The sequence below is a fragment of the Oncorhynchus kisutch genome, unplaced genomic scaffold (genome assembly GCF_002021735.2).
Source record: "Oncorhynchus kisutch isolate 150728-3 unplaced genomic scaffold, Okis_V2 Okis09a-Okis19a_hom, whole genome shotgun sequence".
In the NCBI taxonomy this organism is placed as follows: Eukaryota; Metazoa; Chordata; class Actinopteri; order Salmoniformes; family Salmonidae; genus Oncorhynchus; species Oncorhynchus kisutch.
Window position 1 is genome coordinate 18,048,776 of NW_022261985.1, and position 23,215 is coordinate 18,071,990.

The following is a 23,215-nucleotide window of genomic DNA, read 5'->3' on the forward strand; positions in this document are numbered from 1 at the left end:
TATACAGTAGCACCACAGTCCCCCTGGGCTGTCTATACAGTAGCACCACAGTCCCCCTGGGCTGTCTATACAGTAGCACCACAGATCTCTACTCAGTCCCCCTGGGCTGTCTATACAGTAGCACCACAGTCCCCCTGGGCTGTCTATACAGTAGCACCACAGTCCCCCTGGGCTGTCTATACAGTAGCACCACAGTCCCCCTGGGCTGTCTACACAGTAGCACCACAATCCCCCTGGGCTGTCTATACAGTAGCACCACAATCCCCCTGGCTGTCTATACATTAGCACCACAGTCCCCCTGGGCTGTCTATACAGTAGCACCACAGTCCCCCTGGGCTGTCTATACAGTAGCACCACAGTCCCCCTGTGCTGTCTATACAGTAGCACCACCCATCTCTACTCAGTCCCCCTGGGCTGTCTATACAGTAGCACCACCCATCTCTACTCAGTCCCCCTGGGCTGTCTATACAGTAGCACCACAGTCCCCCTGGGCTGTCTATACAGTAGCACCACAGTCCCCCTGGGCTGTCTATACAGTAGCACCACAGTCCCCCTGTGCTGTCTATACAGTAGCACCACCCATCTCTACTCAGTCCCCCTGGGCTGTCTATACAGTAGCACCACCCATCTCTACTCAGTCCCCCTGGGCTTTCTATACCGTAGCAACCCCCCATCTCTACTCAGTCCCCCTGGGCTGTCTATACCGTAGCAACCCCCCATCTCTACTCAGTCTCCCTGGGCTTTCTATACCGTAGCACCCCCCCATCTCTACTCAGTCCCCCTGGGCTGTCTATACCGTAGCACCCCCATCTCTACTCAGTCCCCCTGGGCTTTCTATACCGTAGCACCACCCCCCATCTCTACTCAGTCCCTCTGGGCTGTCTATACCGTAACACCACCCCCCCCCCCATCTCTACTCAGTCCCCCTGGGCTGTCTATACAGTAGCCCCACCCATCTCTACTCAGTCCCCCTGGGATGTCTATACAGTAGCACCACAGTCCCCCTGGGCTGTCTATACAGTAGCACCACAGTCCCCCTGGGCTGTCTATACAGTAGCACCACAGATCTCTACTCAGTCCCCCTGGGCTGTCTATACAGTAGCACCACAGTCCCCCTGGGCTGTCTATACAGTAGCACCACAGTCCCCCTGGGCTGTCTATACAGTAGCACCACAGTCCCCCTGGGCTGTCTATACAGTAGCACCACAATCCCCCTGGGCTGTCTATACAGTAGCACCACAATCCCCCTGGCTGTCTATACATTAGCACCACAGTCCCCCTGGGCTGTCTATACAGTAGCACCACAGTCCCCCTGGGCTGTCTATACAGTAGCACCACAGTCCCCCTGTGCTGTCTATACAGTAGCACCACAGTCCCCCTGTGCTGGCTATACAGTAGCACCACCCATCTCTACTCAGTCCCCCTGGGCTGTCTATACAGTAGCACCACAATCCCCCTGGGCTGTCTATACATTAGCACCACAGTTCCCCTGGGCTGTCTATACAGTAGCACCACAGTCCCCCTGGGCTGTCTATACAGTAGCACCACAGTCCCCCTGTGCTGTCTATACAGTAGAACCACCCATCTCTACTCAGTCCCCCTGGGCTGTCTATACAGTAGCACCCCCATCTCTACCCCCATCTCTACCGGTAGAAAGCTGGTGTTTGTACATTAGCAACAGTCTTTCTATACCGTAGCACCCCCATCTCTACCCCCATCTCTACTCAGTCCCCCTGGGCTGTCTATACAGTAGCACCACAGTCCCCCTGGGCTGTCTATACAGTAGCACCACAGTCCCCCTGGGCTGTCTATACAGTAGCACCACCCATCTCTACTCAGTCCCCCTGGGCTGTCTATACCGTAGCAACCCCCCATCTCTACTCAGTCCCCCTGGGCTTTCTATACCGTAGCACCCCCATCTCTACTCAGTCCCCCTGGGCTGTCTATACCGTAGCACCCCCCCCCCATCTCTACTCAGTCCCCCTGGGCTTTCTATACCGTAACACCCCCCATCTCTACTCAGTCCCCCTGGGCTGTCTATACCGTAGCACCACCCATCTCTACTCAGTCCCCCTGGGCTGTCTATACAGTAGCACCACAGTCCCCCTGGGCTGTCTATACCGTAACACCACCCCCCCATCTCTACTCAGTCCCTCTGGGCTGTCTATACCGTAACACCACCCCCCCCCCCATCTCTACTCAGTCCCCCTGGGCTGTCTATACCGTAGCACCACCCATCTCTACTCAGTCCCCCTGGGCTGTCTATACAGTAGCACCACCCATCTCTACTCAGTCCCCCTGGGCTGTCTATACAGTAGCACCACAGTCCCCCTGGGCAGTCTATACAGTAGCACCACAGTCCCCCTGGGCTGTCTATACAGTAGCACCACCCATCTCTACTCAGTCCCCCTGGGCTGTCTATACAGTAGCACCACGCCCCCCTGGGCTGTCTATACAGTAGCACCACAGTCCCCCTGTGCTGTCTATACAGTAGCACCACAGTCCCCCTGTGCTGTCTATACAGTAGCACCACAGTCCCCCTGTGCTGTCTATACAGTAGCACCACCCATCTCTACTCAGTCCCCCTGGGCTGTCTATACAGTAGCACCACCCATCTCTACTCAGTCCCCCTGGGCTGTCTATACCGTAGCACCACCCATCTCTACTCAGTCCCCCTGGGCTGTCTATACAGTAGCACCACCCATCTCTACTCAGTCCGCCTGGGCTGTCTATACCGTAGCACCACCCATCTCTACTCAGTCCGCCTGGGCTGTCTATACAGTAGCACCACAGTCCCCCTGTGCTGTCTATACAGTAGAACCATCCATCTCTACTCAGTCCCCCTGTGCTGTCTATACAGTAGCACCACAGTCCCCCTGTGCTGTCTATACAGTAGCACCACAGTCCCCCTGTGTTGTCTATACAGTAGCACCACAGTCCCCCTGTGCTGTCTATACAGTAGCACCACCCATCTCTACTCAGTCCCCCTGGGCTGTCTATACAGTAGCACCACAGTCCCCCTGTGCTGTCTATACAGTAGCACCACAGTCCCCCTGTGCTGTCTATACAGTAGCACCACCCATCTCTACTCAGTCCCCCTGGGCTGTCTATACAGTAGCACCACAGTCCCCCTGGGCTGTCTATACAGTAGCACCACCCATCTCTACTCAGTCCCCCTGGGCTGCCTATACCGTAGCACCACCCATCTCTACTCAGTCCCCCTGGGCTGTCTATACAGTAGCACCACCCATCTCTACTCAGTCCCCCTGGGCTGTCTATACAGTAGCACCACAGTCCCCCTGGGCTGTCTATACAGTAGCACCACCCATCTCTACTCAGTCCCCCTGGGCTCTCTCTACTCAGTCCCCCTGGGCTGTCTATACAGTAGCACCACCCATCTCTACTCAGTCCGCCTGGGCTGTCTATACCGTAGCACCACCCATCTCTACTCAGTCCGCCTGGGCTGTCTATACAGTAGCACCACCCATCTCTACTCAGTCCCCCTGGGCTGTCTATACAGTAGCACCACAGTCCCCCTGGGCTGTCTATACAGTAGCACCACAGTCCCCCTGGGCTGTCTATACAGTAGCACCACAGTCCCCCTGGGCTGTCTACCGGTAGAAAGCTGGTGTTTGTACATTAGCAACAGATCAAACACCAGTTGAGGGGTTTACATCCTGGGGGGAGTCAAATATATCCCCACCTCAATCTTCTTCTTCTTCTTCTTCTTTTTCTCATTCTTCTTCTCCTTGTTCCTCATCATCTGTCTCTTCTGGAGCAGGACGGTTTCATACTTGGGCCTCGGGTGGTCCTGGGGAGAACAGAGACCGGTTCATTTGTTCTGATGGTCAGTCAGTGATGAGGACCTGGACTGGTGTCAGTTGGAGTGGAGTATAGTAATCATTAAGGAGTGGAGTATAGTAACCATTAAGGAGTGGAGTATAGTAACCTCACCATTAAGGAGTGGAGTGTGATGGGATGGGGTGGGGTGTGATGGGGTGGGATGTGGTGGGATGGGGTGTGATCAGGTGGGGTGTGTTGGGGTGTGGTGGGATGGGATGTGGTGGGATGTGGTTGGATGGGATGAGATGTGGTTGGGTGGGACGGGATGTGGTGTGGTGGAATGGGATGTGACGTGGTGGGATGAGGTGGGATGGGATGTGGTTGTTTGGGATGTGACGTGGTGGGTTGGGATGTGACGTGGTGGGATGAGGTGGGATGGGATGTGGTTGGTTGGGATGTGACGTGGTTGGTTGGGATGTGGTGGGATGTGACATGGTGGGATGAGGTGGGATGGGATGTGGTTGGTTGGGATGTGACGTGGTTGGTTGGGATGGGACGTGGTTGTTTGGGATGTGACGTGGTTGTTTGGGATGTGACGTGGTTGTTTGGGATGTGACGTGGTTGGTTGGGATGTGGTGGGATGTGACGTGGTGGAATGTGGCGGGATGGAATGTGGTGGGATGGAATGTGGCGTGGCGGGATGGGATGGGGTGGGATGGGATGTGGCGGGATGGGGTGGGATGGGGCGTGGCGGGATGGGATGGGGCGGAATGGAATGTGGCGGGATGGGATGTGGTGGGATGGGATGGGATGTGGCGGAATGGAATGTGGCGGGATGGGATGTGGCGGGATGGGATGTGGTGGGATGGGATGTGGTGGGATGTGGCGGGATGGAATGTGGTGGGATGGCATGGGATGGGATGGGGTGGGATGGGGCGTGGCGGGATGGGATGTGGCGGAATGGAATGTGGCGGGATGGAATGTGGTGGGATGGAATGTGGTGGGATGGGATGGGATGTGATGTGGTGGGATGGGATATGATGGGATGGGATGTGGTGGGATGTGGTGGGATGGGATGTGGCGGGATGGGATGTGGCGGGATGGAATGTGGTGGGATGGGATGTGGCGGGATGGAATGTGGTGGGATGGCATGGGATGTGGTGGGATGGGATGGGGTGGGATGTGGTGGGATGGGATGTGATGTGGCGGGATGGGATGCGATGGAATGTGGCGGGATGGGATGGGGTGGGATGGGGCGTGGCGGGATGGGATGGGATGTGGCGGAATGGAATGTGGCGGGATGGAATGTGGTGGGATGGGATGGGATGTGGTGGGATGGGATATGGTGGGATGGGATGGGATGTGGTGGGATGGAATGTGGTGGGATGGGATGTGGTGGGATGGAATGTGGTGGGATGGCATGGGATGGGATGGGGTGGGATGGGGCGTGGCGGGATGGGATGGGATGTGGCGGAATGGAATGTGGCGGGATGGAATGTGGTGGGATGGGATGGGATGTGGTGGGATGGGATGTGATGTGGTGGGATGGGATATGGTGGGATGGGATGGGATGTGGTGGGATGGAATGTGGTGGGATGGGATGTGGTGGGATGGGATGTGGCGGGATGGGATGTGGCGGGATGGAATGTGGTGGGATGGGATGTGGCGGGATGGAATGTGGTGGGATGGCATGGGATGTGGTGGGATGGGATGGGGTGGGATGTGGTGGGATGGGATGTGATGTGGCGGGATGGGATGCGATGGAATGTGGCGGGATGGGATGGGGTGGGATGTGGCGGGATGGGATGGGATGTGGCGTGGCGGGATGGGGTGGGATGGGGCGTGGCGTGGCGGGATGGGATGGGGCGTGGCGTGGCGGGATGGGATGGGATGTGGCGGAATGGAATGTGGCGGGATGGGATGGGATGTGGTGGGATGGGATGGGATGTGATGTGGTGGGATGGAATGGAATGTGGCGGGATGGGATGGGATGGGATGGGATGTGGCGGGATGGGATGTGGTGGGATGGGATGGGATGTGGCGGGATGGAATGTCGTGGGATGGCATGGGATGTGGTGGGATGGGATGGGATGTGGTGGGATGTGGCGGGATGGAATGTGGTGGGATGGCATGGAATGTGGTGGGATGGGATGGGATGTGGTGGGATGGGATGGAATGTGGTGGGATGGGATGTGGTGGGATGGGATGTGGTGGGATGGAATGGAATGTGGTGGGATGGAATGGAATGTGGCGGGATGGAATGGAATGTGGCGGGATGGAATGGAATGGAATGTGGTGGGATGGAATGGAATGTGGCGGGATGGAATGTGGCGGGATGGGATGGAATGTGGCGGGATGGGATGGGATGAGGAGGGATGGAATGTGGCGGGATGGGATGGGATGTGGCGGGATGGGATGGGATGTGGCGGGATGGGATGTGGCGGGATGGAATGTGGTGGGATGGGATGGAATGTGGTGGGATGGAATGTGGTGGGATGGAATGTGGTGGGATGGGATGGGATGGGATGTGGCGGGATGGAATGTGGTGGGATGGGATGGGATGTGGTGGGATGGAATGGAATGTGGCGGGATGGAATGTGGTGGGATGGGATGTGGTGGGATGGGATGGGATGTGGCGGGATGGAATGTGGTGGGATGGGATGGGATGTGGCGGGATGGAATGTGGTGGGATGGGATGGGATGTGGTGGGATGGGATGGAATGTGGCGGGATGGAATGTGGCGGGATGGGATGGGATTTGATTGGATGTGGCGGGATGGAATGTGGTGGGATGGGATGTGGCGGGATGGGATGGGGCGGGATGGGATGTGGTGGGGTGGGATGGGATGGGATGTGATGTGGCGGGATGGGATGGGATGGGATGGGATGGAATGTGGCGTGGCGGGATGGGATGGGGTGGGATGTGGCATGGCGGGATGGGATGGGATGTGGCGGGATGGAATGTGGCGGGATGGGATGTGGCGGGATGGAATGGGGCGGGATGGGATGGGGCGGGATGGAATGTGGCGGGATGGGATGGGATGTGGCGGGATGGGATGTGGTGGGATGGGATGTGGTGGGATGGGATGGGATGGAATGTGGTGGGATGGAATGGAATGTGGCAGGATGGAATGTGGTGGGATGGGATGGGATGTGGTGGGATGGGATGGGATGTGGCGGGATGGAATGTGGTGGGATGGCATGGGATGTGGTGGGATGGGATGTGGTGGGATGAGATGTGGCGGGATGGAATGTGGCGGGATGGAATGTGATGGGATGGAATGTGGCGGGATGGGATGGGATGGGATGTGGCGGGATGGGATGGGATGTGACGGGATGTGGCGGGATGGGATGGGATGTGGTGGGATGGGATGGAATGTGGTGGGATGGGATGTGGTGGGATGGGATGGGATGGGATGGGATGTGGTGGGATGGAATGGAATGTGGCGGGATGGAATGGAATGTGGCGGGATGGAATGTGGCGGGATGGGATGGGATGTGGCGGGATGGAATGTGGTGGGATGGGATGGCATGGGATGTGGTGGGATGGGATGTGGTAGGATGGGATGGGATGTGATGGGATGGGATGGGATATGGTGCGATGGGATGTGGTGGGATGGGATGGGATGGGATGTGGTGGGATGGGATATGGTGGGATGGAATGTGGTGGGATGGAATGGAATGTGGCAGGATGGAATGTGGTGTGGTGGGATGGGATGGAATGTGGTGTGGTGTGGTGGGATGGGATGTGGTGGGATGGGATGGGATGTGGCGGGATGGGATGTGGCGGGATGGAATGTGGTGGGATGGGATGGGATATGGTGGGATGGCATGGGATGTGGTGGGATGGGATGGGATGTGGCGGGATGGGATGGGATGTGGCGGGATGGGATGGGATGTGGCGGGATGGGATGGGATGTGGCGGGATGGGATGGGATGTGGCGGGATGGGATGTGGTGGGATGGAATGGAATGTGGTGGGATGGAATGGAATGTGGCGGGATGGAATGTGGCGGGATGGAATGTGGTAGATGGGATGGGATGTGGTGGGATGGGATGGGATGTGGTGGGATGGAATGGAATGGAATGTGGCAGGATGGAATGTGGTGGGATGGGATGGGATGTGGTGGGATGGGATTTGGTGGGATGGGATGTGGCGGGATGGAATGTGGCGGGATGGAATGTGGCGGGATGGAATGTGGCGGGATGGAATGTGGTGGGATGGCATGGGATGTGGTGGGATGGGATGTGGTGGGATGGGATGTGGCGGGATGGAATGTGGCGGGATGGAATGTGGTGGGATGGCATGGGATGTGGTGGGATGGGATATGGTGGGATGGGATGGGATGTGGCGGGATGTGGCGGGATGGGATGGGATGTGGCGGGATGGGATGGGATGTGGCGGGATGGGATGTGGTGGGATGGGATGGAATGTGGTGGGATGGGATGGGATGGAATGGAATGTGGTGGGATGGAATGGAATGTGGTGGGATGGAATGGAATGTGGCGGGATGGAATGGAATGTGGCGGGATGGAATGGAATGTGGCGGGATGGGATGGGATGTGGTGGGATGGAATGAGGCGGGATGGAATGTGGTGGGATGGAATGTGGTGGGATGGGATGGGGCGGGATGTGGCGGGATGGAATGTGGTGGGATGGGATGGGATGTGGCGGGATGGGATGTGGCGGGATGGAATGTGGTGGGATGGGATGGGATGGGATGTGGCGGGATGGGATGGGATGGAATGTGGTGGGATGGGATGGGATGGAATGTGGCGGGATGGAATGTGGTGGGATGGGATGGGATGTGGTGGGATGGGATGGGATGTGGTGGGATGGGATGGGATGTGGCGGGATGGAATGGGATGTGATGTGATGTGGCGGGATGTAATGTGGTGGGATGGGATGGGATGGAATGTGGCGTGGCGGGATGGGGCGTGGCGTGGCGGGATGTGGCGGGATGGGATAGGGTGGGATGGGATGGAATGTGGCGTGGCGGGATGGGATGGGGTGGGATGTGGCGTGATGGGATGGGATGTGGCGGGATGGAATGTGGCGGGATGGGATGGGATGTGGCGGGATGGAATGTGGCGGGATGGGATGGGATGTGGCGGGATGGAATGGGATGGGATGTGGCGAGATGGAATGTGGCGGGATGGAATGTGGCGGGATGGAATGTGGCGGGATGGGATGGAATGTGGCGGGATGGAATGTGGCGGGATGGAATGTGGCGGGATGGAATGTGGCGGGATGGAATGTGGCGGGATGGGATGTGGCGGGATGGAATGTGGCGGGATGGGATGGAATGTGGTGGGATGGGATGTGGTGGGATGGAATGTGGTGGGATGGAATGGGATGGGATGGGATGTGTTGGGATGAGGTGGGATGAGGTGGGATGGGATGTGGTGTGGTGGCATGGGATGGGATGTGGTGGCATGGGATGTGGTGGGATGGGGTAAGGGGGTGGTGTGAAGTGAATATGTAATGGTGTGTCCCTCCTCTTCCTCTAGTCCTATGAGGCTGTGATATGTAATGGTGTCCCTCCTCTTCCTCTAGTCCTGTGAGGCTGTGGGGTGTGATATGTAATGGTGTCCCTCCTCTTCCTCTAGTCCTGTGGGGTGTGATATGTAATGGTGTCCCTCCTCTTCCTCTAGTCCTGTGAGGCTGTGATATGTAATGGTGTGTCCCTCCTCTTCCTCTAGTCCTGTGGGCTGTGATATGTAATGGTGTCCCTCCTCTTCCTCTAGTCCTGTGAGGCTGTGGGGTGTGATATGTAATGGTGTGTACCTCCTCTTCCTCTAGTCCTGTGGGGTGTGATATGTAATGGTGTCCCTCCTCTTCCTCTAGTCCTGTGAGGCTGTGGGGTGTGATATGTAATGGTGTCCCTCTTCCTCTAGTCCTGTGGGGTGTGATATGTAATGGTGTCCCTCTTCCTCTAGTCCTGTGGGGTGTGATATGTAATGGTGTCCCTCTTCCTCTAGTCCTGTGGGGTGTGATATGTAATGGTGTCCCTCTTCCTCTAGTCCTGTGGGGTGTGATATGTAATGGTGTCCCTCTTCCTCTAGTCCTGTGAGGTGTGATATGTAATGGTGTCCCTCCTCTTCCTCTAGTCCTGTGGGGTGTGATATGTAATGGTGTTTACCTCCTCTTCCTCTAGTCCTGTGGGGTGTGATATGTAATGGTGTGTACCTCCTCTTCCTCTAGTCCTGTGGGGTGTGATATGTAATGGTGTCCCTCTTCCTCTAGTCCTGTGGGCTGTGATATGTAATGGTGTCCCTCCTCTTCCTCTAGTCCTGTGGGGTGTGATATGTAATGGTGTCCCTCCTCTTCCTCTAGTCCTGTGAGGCTGTGGGGTGTGATATGTAATGGTGTGTCCCTCCTCTTCTTCTAGTCCTGTGGGGTGTGATATGTAATGGTGTCCCTCCTCTTCCTCTAGTCCTGTGAGGCTGTGGGGTGTGATATGTAATGGTGTGTCCCTCCTCTTCCTCTAGTCCTGTGGGGTGTGATATGTAATGGTGTGTCCCTCCTCTTCCTCTAGTCCTGTGGGGTGTGATATGTAATGGTGTCCCTCCTCTTCCTCTAGTCCTGTGGGGTGTGATATGTAATGGTGTTTACCTCCTCTTCCTCTAGTCCTGTGGGGTGTGATATGTAATGGTGTGTCCCTCCTCTTCCTCTAGTCCTGTGGGGTGTGATATGTAATGGTGTCCCTCTTCCTCTAGTCCTGTGGGGTGTGATATGTAATGGTGTTTACCTCCTCTTCCTCTAGTCCTGTGGGGTGTGATATGTAATGGTGTCCCTCCTCTTCCTCTAGTCCTGTGGGGTGTGATATGTAATGGTGTTTACCTCCTCTTCCTCTAGTCCTGTGAGGTCCCAGCTGTGGTTCAAACTGATCTGACGACGCTTCCAGTGCTCCAGGAACGTCGCAACTACACACACAGATACACAGATTTAGCCATGATCACAGACACACACAGACATGATCACAGACACACACAGTCATGTGAATATAGGTCCACCAACTCTAGCAGAGGAAACCTGAGACACAGTGGTAGCAGAGCAGCGGGGGGTTACACTCTGGTTACACCCCCAGAGGTCCTACTGTGTCTAATAATACACAGACCTGGCCCCCCAGACGGGCTGGCTGACGGGCTAGCTGACGGCCTGGCTGACTGACGGGCTGGCTGACGGGCTGACGGGCTAGCTGACGTGCTAGCTGACGGGGTAGCTGACTGACGGGCTAGCTGACGGCCTAGCTGACTGACGGGCTGGCTGACGGGCTAGCTGACGGCCTGGCTGGCTAAAGGGCTGGCTGGCTGACGGGCTGGCTGGCTGACGGGCTAGCTGACTGACGGGCTAGCTGACGGGGTAGCTGACTGACGGGCTAGCTGACGGCCTTAGCTGGCTGACGGGCTAGCTGACGGCCTAGCTGGCTGACGGGCTAGCTGACGGCTTAGCTGGCTGACGGCTTAGCTGGCTGACGGGCTGGCTGGCTGACGGGCTGGCTGGCTGACGGGCTGGCTAACGGGCTAGCTGGCTGACGGGCTAGCTGGCTGACGGGCTAGCTGGCTGACGGGCTAGCTGGCTGACGGGCTAGCTGGCGACCTAGCTGACTGACGGGCTAGCTGGCTGGGCTGGCTGGCTACCTAGCTGACTGACGGGCTAGCTGGCTGGGCTGGCTGGCTGAGAGACAGACTGGCTGGCTGATGGGCGGGCTGGCTGGCTGAGAGACAGACTGGCTGGCTGATGGGCGGGCTGGCTGGCTGACAGAGAAACAGACTGGCTGGCTGGCTGGCTGACAGAGAAACAGACTGGCTGGCTGGCTGGCTGACAGAGAGACAGACTGGCTGGCTGGCTGACTGGATGACATACAGACTGATGGACAGGAGGGGGCGGTACTATAGGGTCATAAAACATTGGAACGTTAATACATACCCCAGAGGGACATGAAGATGGGGGTAGTAAGGGGTAGTAAGGGGCAGTAAGGGGTAACAGAACGTTAATACATACCCCAGAGGGACATGAAGATGGGGGTAGTAAGGGGTAGTAAGGGGCAGTAAGGGGTAACAGAACGTTAATACATACCCCAGAGGGACATGAAGATGGGGGTAGTAAGGGGCAGTAAGGGGCAGTAAGGGGTAACAGAACGTTAATACATACCCCAGAGGGACATGAAGATGGGGGTAGTAAGGGGTAGTAAGGGGCAACAGAACGTTAATACATACCCCAGAGGGACATGAAGATGGGGGTAGTAAGGGGCAGTAAGGGGCAACAGAACGTTAATACATACCCCAGAGGGACATGAAGATGGGGGTAGTAAGGGGCAGTAAGGGGCAGTAAGGGGTAACAGAACGTTAATACATACCCCAGAGGGACATGAAGATGGGGGTAGTAAGGGGTAGTAAGGGGCAGTAAGGGGTAACAGAACGTTAATACATACCCCAGAGGGACATGAAGATGGGGGTAGTAAGGGGCAGTAAGGGGCAGTAAGGGGTAACAGAACGTTAATACATACCCCAGAGGGACATGAAGATGGGGGTAGTAAGGGGCAGTAAGGGGCAACAGAACGTTAATACATACCCCAGAGGGACATGAAGATGGGGGTAGTAAGGGGTAGTAAGGGGCAGTAAGGGGTAACAGAACGTTAATACATACCCCAGAGGGACATGAAGATGGGGGTAGTAAGGGGTAACAGAACGTTAATACATACCCCAGAGGGACATGAAGATAGCGAAGAAGACGGTGGCAGGGTTGTCGAACAGGTGGGATGCGCGGGCGGTGCCACAGGCGGTGGACAGGTGCCAGTAGTCACACACTCCGTCACACAGAGGACACATAGTGAAGTTCTGCTGCTTATCACACATCTCCAGGCTACACACACACACACACAGTCACATTTTTCTTTCGCAAAAGGTACATTTTGTATGTGGGGACTCCACTGCAATTCCCCTGTGCCTCCAATAGGGGTCCCAACCCCGACTTGGAATGTTCTAGAGACACCCGGGGCCTCATTTATAACCGCTGAGTATATTGAACACTAAATATCTGCATGCACCCTTTCTGTACAGACTGCTAACCCACAGACATATTGATACTTCTAAACTTGGTGCACGCCAAACATACCCGTGCTTCCTGGTATGAATCACACCGGTCTTCAAACTGTGCACGTGAGAACAGGCATTATAATTCTGCCTGAAAAACATCCATCAGTCACCTTTTATGGGGACAATAACACCCTTATTTGCTGTATACTGTGGAAGTATTGGAAATAGGCCAAGACGGTATCTAAAGGAAATAGAGAACTTGATAATGATATCTATGTATTACGTTTCTACAATGGAAATGTCCTTGTTTTTGAAAGAAAATCACATTTTTTGCCCATTAACATCAAATTGATCAGAAATACAGTGTGGACATTGTTAATATAGTAAATGACTATTGTAGCTGGAAACGGCAGATTTTTTATGGAATATCTACATAGGCGTACAGGGGCTCATTATCAGGAACCATCCCTCCTGTGTTCCAATGGCACGTTGTGTTAGCTAATCCAAGTTTATCATATTAAAAGGCTAATTGATCATTAGAAAACACTTTTGCAATTATGTTAGCCTAGCTGAAATTGTTGTTCTGATTAAAGAAGCAATAAAACTGGCCTTCTTTGGACTAGTTGAGTATCTGGAGCATCAGCATTTGTGGGTTCGATTACAGGCTCAAAATGGCCAGAAACAAAGAACTTTCTTCTGAAACTCATCAGTCTATTCTGGTTCTGAGAAATGAAGGTTATTCCATGCGAGAAATTTCCAAGAAACTGAAGATCTCGTACAACGCTGTGTACTACTGCCGTCACAGAACAGAGCAAACTGGCCCTAACCAGAATAGAAAGAGGAGTGGGAGGCCCCGGTGCACAACTGAGCAAGAGGACAAGTACATTAGAGTGTCTAGTTTGAGAAACAGATGCCTCAAGTCCTCAACTGGCAGCTTCCTTAAGTAGTAAACGCAAAACACCAGTCTCAACGTCAACAGTGAACTCCGGAATGCTGGCCTCCTAGGCAGAGTTGCACAGGAAAGAGCCAAATATCAGACTGGCCAATTACAATTAATATGGGCAAAAGAACACAGAGGAACTATAGAACCATCAACAGTCTCTCTTTAAATGACTATAGCGGCCGCTAACGGGCCTCTCTTTAAATGACTATAGAACCATCAACGCTTCTCTTTAAATGACTATAGAACCATCAACGGCCTCTCTTTAAATGACTATAGAACCATCAACGGTCTCTCTTTAAATGACTATAGGGGCCGCTAACGGGCCTCTCTTTAAATGACTATAGGGTCCGCTAACGGGCCTCTCTTTAAATGACCATAGCGGCCGCTAACGGGCCTCTCTTTAAATGACCATAGAACCATCAACGGTCTCTCTTTAAATGACTATAGGGGCCGCTAACGGGCCTCTCTTTAAATGACCATAGCGGCCGCTAACGGGCCTCTCTTTAAATGACTATCGAACCATCAACGGCCTCTCTTTAAATGACTATAGAACCATCAACGGCCTCTCTTTAAATGACTATAGCGGCCGCTAACGGGCCTCTCTTTAAATGACTATAGGGGCTGCTAATGGGCCTCTCTTTAAATGACTATAGAACCATCAACGGCCTCTCTTTAAATGCCTATAGGGGCCGCTAACGGCCTCTCTTTAAATGACTATAGAACCATCAACGGCCTCTCTTTAAATGACTATAGAACCATCAACGGGCCTCTCTTTAAATGACTATTGGGGCCGCTAACGGGCCTCTCTTTAATTGACTATAGAACCATCAACGGTCTCTCTTTAAATGACTATAGAACAATCAACGGTCTCTCTTTAAATGACTATAGAACCATCAACGGCCTCTCTTTAAATGACTATAGAACCATCAACGGCCTCTCTTTAAATGACTATAGGGGCCGCTAACGGGCCTCTCTTTAAATGACTATAGAACCATCAACGGCCTCTCTTTAAATGACTATAGAACCATCAATGGCCTCTCTTTAAATGACTATAGGGGCCGCTAACGGGCCTCTCTTTAAATGACTATAGGGGCCAGTAATGGGCCTCTCTTTAAATGACTATAGAACCATCAACGGCCTCTCTTTAAATGACTATAGAACCATCAACGGCCTGTCTTTAAATGACTATAGAACCATCAACGGTCTCTCTTTAAATGACTATAGAACCATCAACAGTCTCTCTTTAAATGACTATAGAACCATCAACGGTCTCTCTTTAAATGACTATAGGGGCCGCTAACGGGCCTCTCTTTAAATGACTATAGAACCATCAACGGCCTCTCTTTAAATGACTATAGAACCATCAATGGCCTCTCTTTAAATGACTATAGGGGCCGCTAACGGGCCTCTCTTTAAATGACTATAGCGGGCTTGTTTTTCGAACAATAACATCTGTGTCAATATCGCAAAATTAACTTGGAAACAACCTGTTGTCGTATTTGCTGTTGTAATCAATCATAAAATCAGAAACAGGGTATGCTGTCAATCTTGGTCAGTAATCTACAGCAGCACTGTAGAATTGGGGTCTAAAGTCTTAAAGTGCACCTCAGATCAGTAAAATACCAGAAACAGCTGCTCTTTTTACTACTGAAGTGGGTCCATTTAAAATGACAGATGGGATGAATGATAGCCTATCCTACCTGGTTGTAGGTCTATAGGCTATTGCGTTAGTAGCCTAGGAAACCATCACACTGGTCACACCATCACAAAAGGTGAGGAATTTAATCTACAGTGATCATGTAAATTAATTCAACAGAAGGAAATATGCCTCTATTTTAGAACGCAAAGATAAAATAGATTCTTGTCACTAATGGCATCCTGTTATATTCAGCTGGTGTTCTGATTAGTTATATATTCCTGTATACGGTTACTAGGCTACTGTTGTCTTCTGGCAGTACTTCAAACACCAGAAATATCCGCATGGTCTAACGTTTGAGGGAGGATAAAAAACATTCTCAGTTTTTTGTGTCTGAAAACTGGCATGTTTTGGGGCATACTTTGTGCAAACACAACGTTTCTAAATGAGGTCCCAGGGATTTCCTGTTCAGCTGTTGTTTCCAGTCTGCCAATGTTCCTCCTACATACAGACAAGACTAGAGTGTGTACCTGACATGTATCTGGTCTGTGTGTAGCTGGTCTGTGTGTGTGTGTGTGTGTGTGTGTGTGTGTACCTGGTCTGTGTGTGTGTACCTGACATGTAGCTGGTCTGTCTGTGTGTACCTGACATGTAGCTGGTCTGTCTGTCTGTGTGTGTGTGTGTGTGTGTGTGTGTGTGTACCTGACATGTAGCTGGTCTGCGTGTGTGTGTGTGTGTACCTGACATGTAGCTGGTCTGTGTACCTGACATGTAGCTGGTCTGTGTACCTGACATGTAGCTGGTCTGTGTACCTGACATGTAGCTGGTCTGTGTACCTGACATGTAGCTGGTCTGTGTACCTGACATGTAGCTGGTCTGTGTACCTGACATGTAGCTGGTCTGTGTACCTGACATGTAGCTGGTCTGTGTACCTGACATGTAGCTGGTCTGTGTACCTGACATGTAGCTGGTCTGTGTACCTGACATGTAGCTGGTCTGTGTACCTGACATGTAGCTGGTCTGTGTACCTGACATGTAGCTGGTCTGTGTACCTGACATGTAGCTGGTCTGTGTACCTGACATGTAGCTGGTCTGTGTACCTGACATGTAGCTGTCTGTGTACCTGACATGTAGCTGGTCTGTGTACCTGACATGTAGCTGGTCTGTGTACCTGACATGTAGCTGGTCTGTGTACCTGACATGTAGCTGGTCTGTGTACCTGACATGTAGCTGGTCTGTGTACCTGACATGTAGCTGGTCTGTGTACCTGACATGTAGCTGGCTGTGTGTGTGTACCTGACATGTAGCTGGTCTGTGTGTGTGTACCTGACATGTAGCTGGTCTGTGTGTGTGTACCTGACATGTAGCTGGTCTGTGTGTGTGTACCTGACATGTAGCTGGTCTGTGTGTGTGTACCTGACATGTAGCTGGTCTGTGTGTGTGTACCTGACATGTAGCTGGTCTGTGTGTGTGTACCTGACATGTAGCTGGTCTGTGTGTGTGTACCTGACATGTAGCTGGTCTGTGTGTGTGTACCTGACATGTAGCTGGTCTGTGTGTGTGTACCTGACATGTAGCTGGTCTGTGTGTGTGTACCTGACATGTAGCTGGTCTGTGTGTGTGTACCTGACATGTAGCTGGTCTGTGTGTGTGTACCTGACATGTAGCTGGTCTGTGTGTGTGTACCTGACATGTAGCTGGTCTGTGTGTGTGTACCTGACATGTAGCTGGTCTGTGTGTGTGTACCTGACATGTAGCTGGTCTGTGTGTGTGTACCTGACATGTAGCTGGTCTGTGTGTGTGTACCTGACATGTAGCTGGTCTGTGTGTGTGTACCTGACATGTAGCTGGTCTGTGTGTGTGTACCTGACATGTAGCTGGTCTGTGTGTGTGTACCTGACATGTAGCTGGTCTGTGTGTGTGTACCTGACATGTAGCTGGTCTGTGTGTGTGTACCTGACATGTAGCTGGTCTGTGTGTGTGTACCTGACATGTAGCTGGTCTGTGTGTGTGTACCTGACATGTAGCTGGTCTGTGTGTGTGTACCTGACATGTAGCTGGTCTGTGTGTGTGTACCTGACATGTAGCTGGTCTGTGGTGTGTGTACCTGACATGTAGCTGGTCTGTGTGTGTGTGTGTGTGTGTGTGTGTGTGTGTGTGTGTGTGTGTGTGTGTACCTGACATGTAGCTGGTCTGTGTGTACCTGACATGTAGCTGGTCTGTGTGTGTGTACCTGACATGTAGCTGGTCTGTGTGTGTGTGTGTGTGTGTGTGTGTGTGTACCTGACATGTAGCTGGTCTGTGTGTGTGTACCTGACATGTAGCTGGTCTGTGTGTGTGTGTGTGTGTGTGTGTGTGTGTGTGTGTGTGTGTGTGTACCTGACATGTAGCTGGTCTGTGTGTACCTGACATGTAGCTGGTCTGTGTGTGTGTACCTGACATGTAGCTGGTCTGTGTGTGTGTGTGTGTGTGTGTGTGTGTGTACCTGACATGTAGCTGGTCTGTGTGTGTGTACCTGACATGTAGCTGGTCTGTGTGGTGTGTGTGTGTGTGTGTGTGTACCTGACATGTAGCTGGTCTGTGTGTACCTGACATGTAGCTGGTCTGTGTGTGTGTACCTGACATGTAGCTGGTCTGTGTGTGTGTGTGTGTGTGTGTGTGTGTGTACCTGACATGTAGCTGGTCTGTGTGTGTGTGTGTGTGTGTGTGTGTGTGTGTACCTGACATGTAGCTGGTCTGTGTGTGTGTGTGTGTGTGTGTGTGTGTGTACCTGACATGTAGCTGGTCTGTGTGTGTGTGTGTGTGTGTGTGTGTACCTGACATGTAGCTGGTCTGTGTGTGTGTGTGTGTGTACCTGACATGTAGCTGGTCTGTGTGTGTGTGTGTGTGTACCTGACATGTAGCTGGTCTGTGTGTGTGTGTGTGTACCTGACATGTAGCTGGTCTGTGTGTGTGTGTGTGTACCTGACATGTAGCTGGTCTGTGTGTGTGTGTACCTGACATGTAGCTGGTCTGTGTGTGTGTGTACCTGACATGTAGCTGGTCTGTGTGTGTGTGTACCTGACATGTAGCTGGTCTGTGTGTGTGTGTACCTGACATGTAGCTGGTCTGTGTGTGTGTGTACCTGACATGTAGCTGGTCTGTGTGTGTGTGTACCTGACATGTAGCTGGTCTGTGTGTGTGTGTACCTGACATGTAGCTGGTCTGTGTGTGTGTGTACCTGACATGTAGCTGGTCTGTGTGTGTGTGTACCTGACATGTAGCTGGTCTGTGTGTGTGTGTACCTGACATGTAGCTGGTCTGTGTGTGTGTGTACCTGACATGTAGCTGGTCTGTGTGTGGTGTGTGTGTGTGTGTGTGTGTGTACCTGACATGTAGCTGGTCTGTGTGTGTGTGTGTGTGTGTGTGTACCTGACATGTAGCTGGTCTGTGTGTGTGTGTGTGTACCTGACATGTAGCTGGTCTGTGTGTGTGTGTGTGTACCTGACATGTAGCTGGTCTGTGTGTGTGTGTGTGTACCTGACATGTAGCTGGTCTGTGTGTGTGTGTGTGTGTACCTGACATGTAGCTGGTCTGTGTGTGTGTGTGTGTGTGTGTGTGTACCTGACCTGTGTGTGTGTGTGTGTGTGTGTGTGTACCTGACATGTAGCTGGTCTGTGTGTGTGTGTACCTGACATGTAGCTGGTCTGTGTGTGTGTGTGTGTACCTGACCTGTGTGTGTGTGTGTGTACCTGACATGTAGCTGGTCTGTGTGTGTGTGTACCTGACATGTAGCTGGAGTGTGCGTGTGTACCTGACATGTAGCTGGAGTGTGCGTGTGTACCTGACATGTAGCTGGAGTGTGTGTGTGTACCTGACATGTAGCTGGAGTGTGTGTGTGTGTACCTGGGTACGTCCATATCCACAGTGTAACAGCCGTAGCAGAAGACGATAATCCCAACCATAGAGGCTGGTATGAGCAGCTGAGTGTAGACGCCCAGCCAGGCGAAGTACAGACCAATCTTCTCCCCAAAGTACTTCCTGTAAGTCAGAGGTCATCAGCAGTCAGATGTGTGATCCTTAATATAATGCAGCATTGTAATGTACTATTAGAGACTGGTGCTGATACCTGATGAGGCTGCTGTTAGGGTTTGCGTTCACTAGTAATAATGAGCGATGATAATGTAGTAATAATCTACTAATGTTGGTAACTAATGAGGGGGAAGCAGGTAGCCTAGCGATTAAGAGCGTTGGGCAAGTAACCGAAAGGTCGCTGGTTTGAAGCCCTGAGGCGACCAGGCGAGAATTATTTTAATTGTAATCAATGTGCCCATGAGCAAGGCACTTAACCCTAATTGTTCCTGTAAATTGCTCTGTAAAAAAATATGATAATGTAATGCAGTAATAATGGTATCTAATGATCTATGTAGTAATAATAGTATTGGTACCTGATAATGTAATGCAGTAACAATGCAATGATTATACCTGATGATAATGTAGTAATAGCATAGTAATGTTGGTATCTGATAATGTAATGCAATGATAATGTAATGCAGTAACAATGGTATCTAATGATCTATGTAGTAATAGTAGTATTGGTACCTGATAATGTAATGCAGTAATAATGCAATGATTATACCTGATGATAATGTAGTAATAGCATAGTAATGTTGGTATCTGATAATGTAATGCAGTAATAATGGTATCTAATGGTCTATGTAGTAATAATAGTATTGGTACCTGATAATGTAATGCAGTAACAATGCAATGATTATACCTGATGATAATGTAGTAATAGCATAGTAATGTTGGTATCTGATAATGTAATGCAATGATAATGTAATGCAGTAACAATGGTATCTAATGATCTATGTAGTAATAGTAGTATTGGTACCTGATAATGTAATGCAGTAATAATGCAATGATTATACCTGATGATAATGTAGTAATAGCATAGTAATGTTGGTATCTGATAATGTAATGCAGTAATAATGGTATCTAATGATCTATGTAGTAATAATAGTATTGGTACCTGATAATGTAATGCAGTAACAATGCAATGATTATACCTGATAATGTAGTAATAGCATAGTAATGTTGGTATCTGATAATGTAATGCAGTAATAATGTAATGTTGATACCTGATGGTAATGTAATGTAATAATAGCATAGTAATGTTGGTATCTGATAATGTAATGCAATGATAATGTAATGTAGTAATAGCATGGTAATGTTTGTATCTGATAATGTAATGCAGTAATAATGTAATGTTGATACCTGATGGTAATGTAATAATAGCATAGTAATGTTAGTATCTGATATATGTAGTAATAACATAGTAATATGGTAACATTGTAGTAATGCTGGTACCTGATGATATTGTAATGCAGTAATAATATAGTAATGTAGGTACCTGATAATGTAATAATGATGTATGTAACTAATGATGTAATGATAATGCAGGTACCCAATGATAATGCAATAATAATGTAGGTACCTGATGATGTAACAATAATGTAGGCACCTGGTGATAATGTTATGAAATAATAATGTTGTATTGTTGGTACCGGGTAATAATGTAATATAGTTGTGGTAATGTGGGCATCTGATAATGTCATGTTGTTATAACATAGTATTGTTGGTAATGTGGTATTAATGTAGTAATGCCGACACCCAATGATAATGTCATGTAGTAATCATGTAATGTTGATACCTGATGAGGTCCACAGGTTGGTATTTGTAGAAGGCTCCATATCTGGCCCACTCATCATGCAGCAGCTTAGACAGAACAGAGAGTAGAGTTCAGTACAGTCATCAGAGTAGAGTTCAGTCCAGTCATCAGAGTAGAGTACAGTCATCAGAGTAGAGTTCAGTCATCAGAGTAGAGTACAGTCATCAGAGTAGAGTACAGTCCAGTCATCAGAGTAGAGTACAGTCATCAGAGTAGAGTACAGTCATCAGAGTAGAGTACAGTCATCAGAGTAGAGTACAGTACAGTCATCAGAGTAGAGTTCAGTCCAGTCATCAGAGTAGAGTTCAGTCCAGTCATCAGAGTAGAGTACAGTCATCAGAGTAGAGTACAGTCATCAGAGTAGAGTACAGTCATCAGAGTAGAGTACAGTCCAGTCATCAGAGTAGAGTTCAGTACAGTCATCAGAGTAGAGTACAGTCATCAGAGTAGAGTACAGTCATCAGAGTAGAGTACAGTCATCAGAGTAGAGTTCAGTACAGTCATCAGAGTAGAGTTCAGTCCAGTCATCAGAGTAGAGTTCAGTACAGTCATCAGAGTAGAGTACAGTCATCAGAGTAGAGTACAGTCATCAGAGTAGAGTTCAGTACAGTCATCAGAGTAGAGTTCAGTCCAGTCATCAGAGTAGAGTTCAGTCCAGTCATCAGAGTAGAGTTCAGTACAGTCATCAGAGTAGAGTTCAGTACAGTCATCAGAGTAGAGTTCAGTACAGTCATCAGAGTAGAGTACAGTCATCAGAGTAGAGTACAGTACAGTCATCAGAGTAGAGTTCAGTACAGTCATCAGAGTAGAGTACAGTCATCAGAGTAGAGTTCAGTACAGTCATCAGAGTAGAGTACAGTCATCAGAGTAGAGTTCAGTACAGTCATCAGAGTAGAGTTCAGTACAGTCATCAGAGTAGAGTCCAGTCATCAGAGTAGAGTTCAGTACAGTCATCAGAGTAGAGCACAGTCATCAGAGTAGAGTACAGTCATCAGAGTAGAGTACAGTCATCAGAGTAGAGTTCAGTACAGTCATCAGAGTAGAGTACAGTACAGTCATCAGAGTAGAGTTCAGTCCAGACATCAGAGTAGAGCACAGTCATCAGAGTAGAGTACAGTCATCAGAGTAGAGTACAGTCATCAGAGTAGAGTTCAGTACAGTCATCAGAGTAGAGTACAGTACAGTCATCAGAGTGGAGTTCAGTACAGTCATCAGAGTAGAGTTCAGTACAGTCATCAGAGTAGAGTACAGTACAGTCATCAGAGTAGAGTACAGTCCAGACATCAGAGTAGAGTTCAGTACAGTCATCAGAGTAGAGTTCAGTACAGACATCAGAGTAGAGTTCAGTCCAGTCATCAGAGTAGAGTTCAGTCCAGTCATCAGAGTAGAGTACAGTACAGTCATCAGAGTAGAGTACAGTTCAGTCATCAGAGTAGAGTTCAGTCATCAGAGTAGAGTTCAGTACAGTCATCAGAGTAGAGTTCAGTCATCAGAGTAGAGTTCAGTCCAGTCATCAGAGTAGAGTTCAGTCCAGTCATCAGAGTAGAGTTCAGTACAGTCATCAGAGTAGAGTTCAGTCATCAGAGTAGAGTTCAGTACAGTCATCAGAGTAGAGTATAGTACAGTCATCAGAGTAGAGTTCAGTCCAGTCATCAGAGTAGAGTTCAGTACAGTCATCAGAGTAGAGTATAGTACAGTCATCAGAGTAGAGTTCAGTCATCAGAGTAGAGTTCAGTCCAGTCATCAGAGTAGAGTTCAGTCCAGTCATCAGAGTAGAGTTCAGTACAGTCATCAGAGTAGAGTTCAGTCATCAGAGTAGAGTTCAGTACAGTCATCAGAGTAGAGTTCAGTACAGTCATCAGAGTAGAGTTCAGTCATCAGAGTAGAGTTCAGTACAGTCATCAGAGTAGAGTTCAGTCATCAGAGTAGAGTCCAGTCATCAGAGTAGAGTTCAGTCCAGTCATCAGAGTAGAGTTCAGTACAGTCATCAGAGTAGAGTTCAGTCCAGACATCAGAGTAGAGTTCAGTACAGTCATCAGAGTAGAGTTCAGTCCAGACATCAGAGTAGAGTTCAGTACAGTCATCAGAGTAGAGTTCAGTACA

At 50.6% G+C, this 23,215-nt stretch overlaps 1 protein-coding gene across 2 annotated transcripts in view; it reads right to left on the reverse strand.

Moving 5' to 3' along the window:
- Nucleotides 1-23,215, reverse strand: part of LOC109886198 (anoctamin-1) — a 155,454-nt gene that overhangs the window by 102,683 nt on the left and 29,556 nt on the right. For both annotated transcript variants that reach the window (XM_031815549.1, XM_031815550.1), the window contains 5 exons: nucleotides 21,095-21,159; nucleotides 19,288-19,422; nucleotides 12,490-12,650; nucleotides 10,626-10,708; nucleotides 3,704-3,811 (listed from right to left, as the gene is read on the reverse strand). In XM_031815549.1, the coding sequence (XP_031671409.1) occupies nucleotides 3,704-3,811; nucleotides 10,626-10,708; nucleotides 12,490-12,650; nucleotides 19,288-19,422; nucleotides 21,095-21,159 (552 nt within the window). The remainder of the gene's footprint in view (nucleotides 1-3,703; nucleotides 3,812-10,625; nucleotides 10,709-12,489; nucleotides 12,651-19,287; nucleotides 19,423-21,094; nucleotides 21,160-23,215) is intronic.